This window comes from Rosa rugosa, chromosome 4, assembly GCF_958449725.1.
Source record: "Rosa rugosa chromosome 4, drRosRugo1.1, whole genome shotgun sequence".
Taxonomy (NCBI): Eukaryota; Viridiplantae; Streptophyta; class Magnoliopsida; order Rosales; family Rosaceae; genus Rosa; species Rosa rugosa.
The window spans coordinates 46,681,034-46,695,647 of NC_084823.1; the positions used below are offsets into that span (position 1 = coordinate 46,681,034).

The 14,614-nt window shown below is 39.2% G+C and overlaps 1 protein-coding gene across 1 annotated transcript; it reads left to right on the plus strand.

Moving 5' to 3' along the window:
• Positions 1–230: 230 nt before the first annotated feature.
• LOC133744910 (uncharacterized) lies at positions 231–11,888 on the plus strand. The gene is made up of 16 exons (XM_062172936.1): positions 231–281; positions 462–500; positions 614–821; positions 1,359–1,435; positions 1,568–1,628; positions 8,371–8,447; positions 8,592–8,705; positions 8,805–8,897; positions 9,392–9,475; positions 9,602–9,839; positions 10,360–10,439; positions 10,530–10,643; positions 10,868–10,957; positions 11,176–11,220; positions 11,384–11,422; positions 11,512–11,888. Exons 1-16 carry the CDS (start codon positions 231–233, stop codon positions 11,626–11,628), a joined length of 1,527 nt encoding a protein of 508 aa, XP_062028920.1. The 3' UTR covers positions 11,629–11,888.
• Positions 11,889–14,614: the final 2,726 nt, after the last annotated feature.

Here is a 14,614-nt window from a genome sequence, read left to right on the forward strand (position 1 = left end):
GTTTTAGTTTTACAGCAATTGTAATTGTGAGGTGAGTTATGCTCATTTGAGCCTTACAATATAATTTGGTGAGAGTGTGCTGTAATAAACAAATTTGAGATTTGGTTTATGTAATATCGAGCGATGTGAGGTGTGGTTGTTTTGAGAAAAAAATTCAGGTTGTATTTATGTGAGTTGTATTAATTCATGTTTCGGATTTGGATTTGTTATTCAAAATCCGGGGCGTGACAATGCAGGAGGAATATCTTCAATGGTTGGAACGCCCCTTCCATTTCCTAGAGGTGTGTGAAGGGATAAATCATGCTTTGTTCATATACCTACTTAAAATATCAAATAGTAGAACGACAAGAGTTTAGAAAATGGAAAAATATATACAGCATTGCATTTCAATAGACGCGTCCATGTTAAATTCTGTTGTCTAGCTGTTTCTCTGAGTATTTCACAATTCAATTGGCATGCAGGTGCTTTCCACAGTGTATCCCTTTCATCTCTTTCTTAACGTAAGTTTGCAGATCCTTCGTTATTATTTTAAATTTCTTGTTCTTGTCTTCCCACATCCAGGTAAGTGAGAATTCCTGAGTTTAATGGTTTTTATTCTGGTTGTAAATGATAGGTAGACACAATGACTGCTGTGTCTGCCGTGGGCGATTCATCTACACTACCTCGCCTCAGCCCTGGGGAGTATTTAGAAATTTGCATTAACAGTATTTGGCCTTCAATGGATGATATTGGGGACGAGATGGAGAAGTCTCGCCCTTTGATGAACGAAGGTGACCTGCTTGAAGCTTCCTCTCTATATTCCTTATTGGATGAAAAACAAGGTGCTTTTCTGTCTTGCTCTTATGTTGTTTTGTTTGTTGTTTGGCTGATCAGCTATTCTGATCCCTGATATCTATTATTATCATTATTAATTCCTTCTAATCAGTGATTGTAGACATAAGATGGAAATAAATAAATAAATAAATTGCTTACCTGAACTTTACACCTTTAGGTGTTAATTGGTTTGACATGAACCTTGAGTTACTGAACTTTTTACTACTAATGAGTAAATTATATATGTTCTGACCAAAAAATGAAACTAATTTCGTTCGAGTGAAATAGTCCCTTGTATGTTTAATTGTTTTTCAGTCTCTAGTATAATCCATATCCATGTCCTCTTATGGAACAATTTTCCATCTTTAATATCACAACTAGATGCTGGTCTCGGTACTATTAATTTGTTATTGGGAATGTATTTGTTACTGATCGGTGTTTAAGTTATTTACTATTATTCTTGCTATTATTCAAGAGAAGAGAACTCTTCTTACCGGACTTTGCGTTTTTGTGTTTTTCTTTTCTTTTTCTTTTTCTTTTTCCAGCAAAAAGGTTACAAGAAACTTGGCCTTTGGTGGAGTCTTTCTTAAAAGAGTATGGTAATTCATGCTCTCTGAATGTGGTATGTCATGATATATATATATATATATATATATATATATATATATATATATATATATATATATATTTAAGTTTGTGAAATGGAAATCCTCTTTACTATGGTTTGATGTGTATATTGAAATCGTTTGGGTAGGCTGAGCGTCACTTGACATTCTCAACAACAAGAAGGACCACAGAACCATATATTATTGACTGTTTAAGTAAAATAGATTCGAGAGAGAATTGTAGAGAGAGATGTGTATTATTATTGAGAATAGGAGCCCTATATATAGGGATTACAAAGTGCTAGTTCTAATGTTACAAGGAATACCAATCCGTGTAGGATTGGGAAATCTAGAACCTTCTCTCCTATTGCTATTCCTAGTTTGATAAGGCACACTAAGTCGATTTTCCTTCAACACTCCCCCTTGTGCCGCTCAAACTTGGTGGTGACGCTTCATCCGTTGCCTCGTTAAAAACCTTGCCAGGTAACAAAAACCCTGTGGGATAAAAATAACCCTGGCCGAAGGACAAAAAGAGAACAACACGTCCTTCACTCTTCGAGATCGAACATGCAGACATCATAACTCCCCCTGATGTCGATATCTCCCCCTGATTGCTACAATCGTGGGAGTTCGGATAACTTTCTCAATCCGATGCTCTTCACATGTTTCTCGAAGGTGGATTTAGGTAACGACTTAGTGAATAAGTCCGCTACATTATCCTCTGATCGGATTTGATTCACTTCAATCTTTAGAAGTGATTGTTGTTGCTGATTATAAAAGAACTTAGGCGATATATGCTTGGTGTTGTCGCCTTTGATGAAACCTAACTTCATTTGTTCAATACAAGCTGCATTATCCTCATAAATGCATGTAGGTTCATCTGGGGTAGACTTCAAACCACAACTTCCTTGAATGTGTCGAATTACAGACCTTAGCCATACACATTCACGTACAGCTTCATGTAGAGCAATAATCTCTGCATGATTTGAGGAAGTAGCAACAAGGGTCTGTTTCGTAGACCTCCAAGATATCGCAGTGCTTCCCATGGTAAAGACATAACCTGTTTGGGAGCGACCTTTGTGAGGGTCAGAGAGGTACCCTGCATCAGCAAATCCCATCAAAACATCATTGTTGTTTTGATGGAGGGAGATAGGAGGACGCCGGCCACCATGAGCGGCGGCGGCGCTGGCGGCGGCAACATGGCCGACGGCCATTCCATGGACGGGGGCGTTTTGCCTTTTGGGGTCCGATCCCAACTTTCCGTCATTCCTTTTCTCTCTGTAGGGATAGAATAGGCCCATATCAATCGTACCTCTTAGGTATCGAAAGATGGTCTTTACACCAATCCAATGGCGGCGTGTTGGCGCAGAGCTATGTCGAGCTAACAAGTTCACTGCGAATGAGATATCCGGTCTTGTGCATTGAGCTAAGTACAATAATGCGCCTATTGCACTCAAATAGGGCACTTCGGCCTCTAATGGTTCTTCGTCCTCATCCCTTGGACGAAACGGATCTTTTCCTGGCTCAAGACTACGGCCGATCATGGGAGTACTCGCAGGCTTCGCTTTATCTTCATTAAAGCGCCTTAGGACCTTCTGAGTATATGCAGACTGATGGATCAAAATCCCATCACTACGGTGCTCGAGTTCTAAACCGAGACAAAACCGTGTTTTCCCAAGATCTTTCATCTCAAATTCGGATTTCAAGTATTTAGCAGTTTCCTTCAACTCATCTAGAGTTCCAATTAGGTTCATGTCATAGACATAAACTGCTACGATTGCAAATCCGGAACTTGTTCTCTTAATGAACACGCATGGGCATATTTCATTGTTAATATATCCCTTCCCAATCAAGTAGTCACTTAGACGGTTATACCACATCCGTCCGGATTGTTTTAATCCATATAGTGAGCGTTTTAATCTTATTGAAAACGCGCTCCGTGGTTTAGAGCCACTTGATTTGGGTAATTGAAGTCCATCTGGAACCTTCATATATATCTCTGAATCTAGATCCCCATAGAGATATGCTGTAACCACATCCATAAGCTGCATGTCAAGTTTTTCGGAAACTACCAAACTGACAAGGTAGCGGAACGTTATAACGTCCATCACGGGAGAATATGTCTCCTCGTAGTCGATTCCAGGGCGTTGTGAGAAACCTTGCGCCACAAGGCGGGCTTTATATCTTACTACCTCATTTTTCTCATTACGCTTTCTAACAAATACCCATTTATGGCCAACAGGCTTTACACTTGGGGGTGTCTGCGTTACAGACCCAAATACCTGTCTCTTTGTTAGTGAATCCAATTCAACCTGGATCGCATCTTTCCATTTAGGCCAATCTGCTCTTCGTTGACATTCTTCAACAGAGCGAGGTTCGATATCATCATATTCTATGATTCCTTTTGCAATATGATATGCAAATGCATCATCAATCGCCATAGAATTTCTATCCATCATCTCATGTACACTAATGTAATTTATGGAGATCTCTCTATTCTCTGGAGTTGGTTCTGACATTGGAGCGTCCCCCAATGATGTCTCTTGGACATAACCATAATCCGGAATATTCTCATGAGATGGATTATTCACATCGATGATTAATGGATTATTTTGAGCCAAACTCGCTTTCTTTCTTGGGCGAGAATCCATCGAACCTATGGGCCTCCCGCGCTTCCTGGCAGGAGCCATGGGCCTAGCCACAACGTCACCATCACTGTGAGAGGGGACGTTGGCGCCATGCTCAAATCCTCTTGAGTTAGCGTCATGTCCTCTAGTTTTAGGGACATCAATCCTTGCAGGCACGTTTGCAGCAGGTATGTGTGATCTCGTCACTTTAGCGATATCAGAAAACGCATCAGGCATCGATTCTGCTACGTTCTGAAGATCGAGAATTCTCCGCACTTTAGTTTCGGACTGTGCGGTTCGGGGATCAAGATGAGACAGAGTGGGGACAGACCACGACAATTCCTGTCGTTCCTGTTGAACATTGATGTTCTTATCTCCCCCTAACGACGGGAAGACTATCTCATCGAAGTGACAATCCGCAAATCTAGCGGTAAAGAGATCGCCTGTCAAGGGTTCTATATAGCGGATAATCGTTGGAGAATCATATCCAACATAAATGCCTAATCGTCTTTGAGGACCCATTTTGGTGCGCTGTGGCGGCGCAATTGGCACATAAACTGCACACCCAAATATGCGTAAGTGTGAGACATTAGGCTCATACCCAGTCACCATCTGGGACGCAGAAAAGGGTTGAGTGGCAGTGGGCCTCAAACGAATAAGCACAGCTGCATGCAATATTGCATAGCCCCAAGCAGAAATAGGGAGATTGGTGCGCATTACCAATGCCCTAGCGACCATTCGTAGTCGTTTAATGGCGGCTTCTGCGAGACCATTTTGGGTGTGAACATGAGGAACTGGATGTTCAACTTCTATCCCAATGGACATGCAATAATCATCAAAAGTTTTTGATGTAAACTCCCCAGCATTGTCTAATCGTATAGACTTAATAGGATGAGCAGGGTGGTGAGCCCTTAACTTAATGATTTGTGCTAGGAGTTTAGCGAATGCAGCGTTCCTTGTGGACAATAGCATGACATGTGACCAGCGTGTCGATGCATCAACCAATACCATAAAATATCGAAATGGTCCGCATGATGGTTGAATAGGTCCACAAATATCACCTGGATTCTTTGCAAGAATGGTATATTTTCTTTGGTGTCCTTTGCATAGGATGGCCTCGATCCTAACTTTGCTAAAGAGCAGGCTGTGCAGAACGAATGATGGGCTTTAGAAACAACCAATGAGGATTTTGGTTGAGCCACAAAGTCACAAGTGACTTTAGAAGTAAAAGTTGGAGACAAAGGAGCCTTGGTGGCGTCAATGCCACCCTGAGGCCGCAGGGGGAAGGCGGCGCCGGCCAAGGATGGCCGGATTTGGGGGTGAACGGCGCCGTGAGGCGCATGGGCTCCTTCGGTGTCCAAAAACCGAGTATTACTTCTTTTCGTTCTGAAAAAGGGATGTCCGTGTGAAGTCTTTAATATACGGATTATCATGTCACGACCTGGGTGTCCCAAACGGTCGTGCCAAAGCCTATATGTGTCGGAATCCCATAAATCATCTCTCATGACATGGTTGGATTCAATGACTCGAATAGTGGTTGCATACAACCCACTAGAGCGACACATAAGTTTCTCTAAGACTCGTTTATGTCCGTAGTCATTAGAGGTGATGCAAAGGAACTCTTGTCCATTCTCACAATGTGTTTCCACATGAAAATCATTGGCACTTACATCTTGTAAGTAATAAAGTTCGAAAAATCAATCGATACTTTATTAATAATAGCCAATGATTACATCAAAGTTTCTTGACCAAAATCTAATCCAACATAAAAATCAAACCGTAGACAAATCGTAGTCACTCAATCCGTTCGGTAATTTCAATTTGGTTGTGACCAGGTAAGGTAAGGCGAGATTTTGGTGGAGCGTTGCTCACTTTTAAAACTGTTCTCTCAGATCAAACCTTGCCTAGACATCACAAGTACTCTTGAGTACGCCTAGAGGGAAAGAGTTAATACAATAAGTCATTTTATTGATTTAAGGCATAATTGCCATTACATAATTCTTGGAAAAATGAAAGACTATAAATAAAAATCTGCGCATTTTGTCTTCATCGCCATATTTAAAGTCTTTGTGAACTCGAAGTCTTGATCACCATGATGCGACTACCTCCGTAGGTACATTGCAAATTCAGGTCCATTGATCAGACGTTCCATATCAGAAATAGACACCATAAAGAGGATTCTCCCTTGATTGAGGCGCATTGGCGCAATATGCATAGTCCCTAGGACTGGTGGCGTTGGAAAGTGGTGCCCATGGCCAACGTTGGCTCCATGGTTTCCAACCCTATTTCCCTCAAAATCACGCCTCCTACGGTCGTGTGATTGTCGCCTTGAGCGATTACCTTCTTGAGCATTTCGATCATATGGATCATGACGTCGATGGCGACTTTCTCTAGCCATAGGACGATGCTCTTGATAGCTATCTTGAAGCCTATCAAATTCTCTTTTCACAAGTTCATTGCCATGTCTTTCAGCAGTGGCCATAGCTTCAATAAGCTGTTGGAAACTTGTGATCCGTCTTGCATTTACATGAGTCCAGAATAAGTCAGAGGACCTCATAGCACAGGCGGGGAAGGTATTGAGGGTTTTCTCAATCAACTGGTCTTCTGTGATCATCTTTCCACAGAGACGCATCATTACTCTGATGCGGAGGGCTTCCGAATAAAATAGCATGACCGTGTCAAATTCAGAGAAGCGAAGATCTTTCCATTCTGCTTCTGTATTCGGAAGGATGGAGTCACGAACATTGCCATATCGTTCGCGAAGCGCTTGCCAAAGCTTTATAGCGCTATCCTCATTTATGAACTCAAACTGGAGGTCACTATCCATGTGACGTTTCATGAAGGCAATTGCTTTAGAATTATCTTTCTCAGTTTGAGGGTCTGGAGCTGTTTTTATAGGACAAAGCTCTTGGATTGTATGCAATAAATCTTGGGCAGTAAGATGGGTCACAATGTCAATGGCCCAGTATAAATATCTTTTGCCTGCATAATCCAATGGAACAAAATCGAGTTTGTTCGTGTATGTCATCCTGAAAGATGAAAACAAGAACAAGTTAGTTTCAGAGTCAATGCTTCCACGACAACTAATTATTGAGATTTCCGAGCTATGCTACCAAGAAATCGATTTCCAAGAAAATTGGATTAGACCGAAACAATGATGTTTATAAGGTCGTTAATCGATGCTTGCGGACGCTCTTAGTCCGAAGTCTTACGAACGCTCTTAGTTCGTTTATAGCGCGAATCCCCACGATTCCGCTTTCTCAAAATCGAACCCACGTTATAAGAAAGGTGGGATGAAGAAGAAGGGAGGTTTTTAAGTCCCCGAGAAAAGAAGAATAAGTATTTAAATTTATGAACTTCAAAACTTACTCTTGAATACTTACTTGTATTTGGATCACGCGCGTGTCGATGCAGGCGTGATGGAGCGAAGCAATCCAAGTAGATGCGTGCAGCGAATGCGGGGCAGCAGGGGCTGCGGTGGTAGTAGTGGTGTAGGAGCAGCGAAGGCAAACTGTAGGGGCAGCAGCTGCAGTGGCAGCAGCAGAGCTGGTCGCAGGGGCGCGCTAGCAGGTATGCGCGCGAGCTGGCAGGTATGCTGGCCGAAAGGGCTGCAGGAGCAGGCGGGCTAGCAAGGGGCTAGGTGCAGGGATGCTTCGGTGGCAGCAGGCTGGAACGCAGGGCTGCAGGGAGGGGGCAGCAAGCAGCGATACAGGGGCGTGTGGCTGCGGGAGCAGCTCGCAGGGCAGCAGGGGCTGCTGTGCAAGGTTGCAGGCGGGGCAGCAGTAGGCGCAGGGGCGCACGCGGGGCAGGCTGCAGCGATGCTAGCACGGGCTAGGGGCTGCGGCAGTTTTTGGCGATATGAAATTCTTTTCGGGTTTTGGCTTTTTGGCTTTTGTGGTTTAGGGCTCGTGCTGATAACGTGTTTAAGTAAAATAGATTCGAGAGAGAATTGTAGAGAGAGATGTGTATTATTATTGAGAATAGGAGCCCTATATATAGGGATTACAAAGTGCTAGTTCTAATGTTACAAGGAATACCAATCCGTGTAGGATTGGGAAATCTAGAACCTTCTCTCCTATTGCTATTCCTAGTTTGATAAGGCACACTAAGTCGATTTTCCTTCAACACTCCCCCTTGTGCCGCTCAAACTTGGTGGTGACACTTCATCCGTTGCCTCGTTAAAAACCTTGCCAGGTAACAATTTGTTACTGATCGGTGTTTAAGTTATTTACTATTATTCTTGCTATTATTCAAGAGAAGAGAACTCTTCTTACCGGACTTTGCGTTTTTGTGTTTTTCTTTTCTTTTTCTTTTTCTTTTTCCAGCAAAAAGGTTACAAGAAACTTGGCCTTTGGTGGAGTCTTTCTTAAAAGAGTATGGTAATTCATGCTCTCTGAATGTGGTATGTCATGATATATATATATATATATATATATATATATATATATATATATATATATATATATATATATATATATATTTAAGTTTGTGAAATGGAAATCCTCTTTACTATGGTTTGATGTGTATATTGAAATCGTTTGGGTAGGCTGAGCGTCACTTGACATTCTCAACAACAAGAAGGACCACAGAACCATATATTATTGACAAGGCTTGGTGTCTTCTTGAACTTTTGTCAACAACTCATGTTCCAGTGCCTATGGTATGATTAAGGAGCTATTCTATGAGTTCAACAGTTTCGTTGTAGTTGCCTAGTTACTGGAGGGTATCTTAGACTGAAAGAATAGCATTTTGATTTCAGGCAATAGATATAATAGATGGCAGCGTGGAACATGATTACATCAAGATTGGTTTTCAAGAAGGTGGGCTTTGCTCAATACATGGGATCAAGGAGGTGCGTATTGCATAAATTTGGAGCAGTTGTTTGTCTATTTTTGTTTAAGCAAATCTAATTTGATAGTCAATTATAATTTATGTTTTCTTCAAGCATCATGCTGGACCTTTTGATATCAGCATTTTTAGTTTTGGAAGTTGGTGGGTTTAAATTTTTTGGGATTTTATGGATTTCCCAGAGGATTTGAATTGCATGTGTTTCAGAGGTTCGGTTTCCCACAAGAATTCTCATATTTTCATCTCTCTCTCATAATCTTCTTAAAGAACTCAAAATAAAGCACCTCTGGAAGAGGAACATAAGGATTTGCACATGTTAACAACTCCCTTTTGGGTTAAAGCTTGTAAAAGACCGCATGTCACTTTGAAATAATTAAAATAAGATAGTTTTAGCTTGCTACTACCGAGTGAGGCCAAGTCGTCTTAATTAGTAATGCTGCAGATATGCTAAAGCTCACTTTTTTGGATGTTCTTATCTCTATTAATTACGGTGTGCAGGAGGAGTACTGTAAACGATGGAATTGTCTTCGCTGGTCACTACAGGCACTTTCAGAACTGAAGGGTTGTGATCTGTTTCTTAATGTAATTGGTTAGCGGTTTGTTTAATTGCATTTGTGATTGTGTTGTACATTTCTTTTTCTTTTATTCTCACAAAATTTAGTGAGAAGTATACATTTATTGATTTTTAATGTGCCTACAAATGAATAGGCACACACTGTTACTGCTGTGGGGACTTCACGTGAAGTAAGTCGTTTGATCAGGTTGATTGTGGAAGACTGCATCATTTCCAATGTGTGTCCTGCAACTGCTGCCAGGAATGTGAGTGATAACTTATTCGAAACATACCGACCAACTGAAAACACAGAGGACCCACACATCACACACATGAAGATGAAGTATGACGGCATGGCTGAGATCACCTGTTTCTGTAGGTTTTACGCTAATGGTATGTTTCTCTGAAAGGCAAAACACACTTACAAATGGCCTATGGCAGTAATTGTAGTTATCCAATGTATATTGGGTTCATCTCATATAAGTAAAATATTACTCATGCTGCTCTTGGATCGTAGGAATCATATGGAAAAGGATAGTGATTGTGCATATAGGTTTAAATATTCTGGTATGGGCTCTGACTTGGTGCCTTTACTCCCTCCAATGCTTTGTGTCACTGATAACAAAGTTTACAATGATAACCAAGTTTTGATGGTGACATTTGCCATCTTGGATCTCCGTCTCTTGAGCCTCCTTTTACAATATTAGCTGTTTTTAGACTTACACCTACAAGAACGTATCCACCGCTCGTGTCCACAAAATACGACCGTATTTTTTTTTTTTTTTTTGGTTTCCATGTTCTGTAATTATTTCTTTGTTTCATTTTTGCATGTGAGATTCTCTATTTGAAAATTTTGTAATTCAAGTAGAACACGTTCTCTGTTGCTCATGAGCCTTTGCATTGTCCTGTGCAGCGACCGTGTTGGAAAAAGATTGGCAGATGTTGCAGTCGTGTTTGAAGGATTACAGCAATATTTCATGCACACTGGTTGCGGTATGTCATGAAAAATGCTGTTTATTAGCAGTTATTATGTTTGGTTCTGTCAATTTGTGTTTAATTCAATGCATTTCACATTATGGTCAGAACAACTGTGGCATGACGGTCTCAATAGCCAGAAGCATTGGGGATTCAGATATTGTTGGGAAGGCTTGGGATCTTCTTCGACTCATGTCAGCAACTAAAGTTCCGGCTCTTTTGGTAGGAATTGTGATTCTTTGTTATGGTTATCTCTTATATATTAATGATCTATTCTATAAGTTCAAATGATTCAAGTAATTGCTTAGGTATAATCAGGGTTTCATTTTTTCCACTTCTTCGTTTTGCTTGGAGTACTTCCAAGTGTATTTTTCAAAGGAATTGATTTTTTATTGGAGCTGTTTTGTATGAGTTCCTAATTTGAGATCACAACACTTTTATTTCAGGCAGAGATGATACTGAAAGGCACTCTGCATTGTGTCTTCATCAAGACTGGGTATGACGGTGGCCTTTGCTCAAAAATTGGGATCAAGATGGTCAGTTGTATTGCCCTGCGTAATCTTCCATTTTTCTTTTTGCCTTGTATTTAAAACTGACTGGAATGTTTATTTGACCTCAGAAAGGGTTGGCAGTATTGAGTTGAGTAGATATTTAGATTGAAATGAATATGCTTTCAGTTTTAGACATCTTCATAGATACTGGATATGGGAACGGTCACTTTACAGAGTTTTCTGATGTCTACTGTTTGATGCAGCGTCAATTTTATCTACTGCTGCCACGTCTTGAGTACATCTTGAAGGTTGGTAGAGTGATATAAGTTTCGTTTTACTGCTTTTTCCACTCATACCAAAATAAAGCATGGAAAGATAAATGTCAAGGCAAATATCTTCACACATTCTATTCTTGTATAAATGCTATTTGTGTTTGTTTTCCTCTGCTAACAACATAATTTTTGGATGCAGAATGCTGCAAGCCGAGCAGGTTGCAAGCTTTTGATCAAGGTAAGGTGGATTTCGATCCTTTGTGATTCTGATGGATTCTTCATTGTGCTTGGTGGCTATGAATCTGATTTATTTCACTTTGTGGATAGGGTGAAACTATAATTGTGTTGGGGAAATATCCTGCGGTCTTAAATTTGTTCGAGATGCGTGCACGGAAATGGCTGGAAGAACACAAGGATGATGATTATGAAAGTCGCAAAGATTGAAATGGTTGTTTTTATTATCTGCCCTTAACAATAGAAAGAGTTGTTTGTCTAGAGATGGCATTATGATTGTGTGCTTAATTTGTTACATGTCTCCTCGTCCATGCAACAATCCCTTGTCTGCTCGTCCATGCAACAATCCCTTAAGTAATCTAAGCATACCAGTGAGAGCCAATGATAAATTTGGTATCCTACATGTTTTTCTTTCTTGTTTTTAAATTTTTCAAGAAGACATTAAGATTTCAAATGCAATTATTATTATGTATCATGTATTATGTATTATGTATTATTACTTTTTTTTGGTGCTGCAATATACTTGGTTCAGGAAAGGGAAAGGGAAAGGGAAAGGGAAAGGGAAAAAAATTAATAACTATTTGTGGAAATGTCTACTCTGCTTTGTTGATCTTTTGCCATTGTAAATAGGCCATAACCCCGAGCGAAAAGGTTCACCTGGTCAATTATTGACCAAGAAAATAATACTCAACCACCCTTGAATGTAAATGCAATGGCAGAAAGAATTATTATTAAGTTGAGGTGTTTTGTTTTCCACCTTTCGATGTAAATCTAAGGGTTATTGAGCATAAATTCTTTAGTCAGCAACTGACCAGGTGAACACCACTGGCCATAACCTAGCCCAGCCTCCACATTGCTCAACCCAATAGATTGGTTGATATGTACGATTGAGAAGCAATGGTTTATTCAAAAACCCGATACTTTTGTGTCCATTAATGGATTTTGTGAGCCATTCCAACATATTCACATGATGCCCCGCCCTTAAATGGCGTAGTCCTACATCTTTACTACTATAAAGCCAACTCCTTTCTTTTAGTGTCAAAGGCTTCACCAAATTTTCAATTGCCAAAAAAAAACCAAAGTAACAAAAAAATCTCAAAGATATAAAAATAATAGTTTCAATGGGCATGACCGTAAAACTCTACAAAAACACTAACATCAAATTCAAACATACGATGAGAGAAAACAGAGGAAAAACTGCTTTGTCAAAAAGAAAAATTGCCTCATGCACGATCTCAAAGAAATTGGATGTTGTGGGAGTTTCATCCCTATCAGCTTATCAAAAGAAGAGACGCAATGCAAAAAAAAGCAACAAGGAAAATCAATTCTAGAAGAAGCAATAGAGGAAAATCAAATTCGGGTATGAAAATCCTTATTTGGTACAAAATTTGAAAGATTACATTCGGGGTGAGCCTAATTGTTCATTGGATGATGATAGAGTTTCATTTTTCATTAATTTTGGTTCTAATTGGTTTTTTTTTTTCTCTGTGCTTTTAGATTTTAAGGGATCTTGAACATATGAGGAATTTCTATGTAACATCTCCAGGTATGTTTTGTTTTGTTATAATACAATGTCAATTTGTACAATAATGTGGTGTGGATTATAAAAAAACAACACAAAAAGACATTGCACCCAATGAAACGGTAAACATTGATAAATAAACAGACGCTTACTTATAATAACAAAACATAGTAAGTAAGAAAAAAAAAAAATTGGGCACGCGCACCGGAATGATAGTAAAAAATAAAATGCAACTATGAGTAGGAATATTGAAGCTGTTTTATCAAAATGAAAATGTTTTTTTTTTCCTTCTATTTTTTTCGCCAAATTTGAACTCAAACTATCAAACATATTGCTAAATTGTGAAATTTGCTTGTTAATTTCCTCAAGGAAAGAGGGAGAGAGCTGGGGTAACCAAATTTGTTTTCCGAAAACAGGATTATTTGCATAATTTTTGTAACCTGATACTTTTAGGTCCATTAATGGCTTTTGTGAGCACAATCCAACCAATTCACACGAGCCCGCCCTTATTGCGTAGTCCCACTTAGAGAAATTACAGTGCATCTATGATTCTCAATATTGAAACGGTTTTACCAAAACGGAAATATTTTTTTGTAACAAAAAAAAAAAACGGAAATATTTTTTTCCTTCTATTTTTCTCCTTTTCCCCTAAATTTGAACTCGAACTGTCCAACATAATGCTAAACCATGAAGTTTGCGTGTTAATTCCTTGGAGGAAAGAGGGAGAGAGCTGTGGTAACCAAATTTGTTTTCCAGAAACAAGATAAGAGTAATTTGCGTAACCCGATACCTTTGAGTCCATTAATGGATTTTGTGAGCCCAATCCAACCAATTCACATGATGCCCACCCTTATGCGTAGTCCTACTTCGAAAAAGTACAGCTATGCTTGGGAATATTGAAGCGGTTTTAACAAAATATGAATGTTTTTTTTTTCATTTCTATTTTTTCCTTTTTCCCTAAATCTGAACTCCAGTTGTCCAACATATTGTTAAACCTTGAAATTTGCGTGTTCATTTCTTGAAGGAAAAAGAGAGAGGGTTGTGGCAACCAAATTGTTTTTTCGGAAACAAGATAATTCACGTTTCGCGTTTTCATTACCAAAAGGACAAATAAAAATTTGTTTGTTGGAAATATTATCAGTGACTTGATTATCCTTATATTTAAGACACAATAACAAGAGGTGAAAATGAGTATTCACAACCGTTGAATAAATGAGTACTTTTCATCCAACGGTTGATATTAAAAGTCCAAACCCCAACTCATAAAAGGCTCATTGTTCCAAAGACCTTGTAATTATAATTTCCTCATTGGAGACTCTAAGAGTGTGTTTGGATGAGGGAAAAAATGATGGAATTTTATTGAAAGTTAGGATTTCATAATTCCTAAAAGTCATTTCCCTCGTTTGGCATTATCAGATTGGAAATTTTAAATTTCTCTGTGGAAAAAAAATGAAGAAATTCATTATTTAAATTCTCCACTTTAATTTCTACCAAAATATGTGTCATTTACAAATTCCTTTGCAGTATCCAATTTTCATTTCCAAAACAAGGCTTTTTTCTAGTTTATTTTTTTATTTGTTTTAAACTTTCTTAATTTATTACACATTTCAAATCCTAATTAGATACAACTAAACAATAGAAATTAATGCAATTAATGGAATTTTAAATTGATGG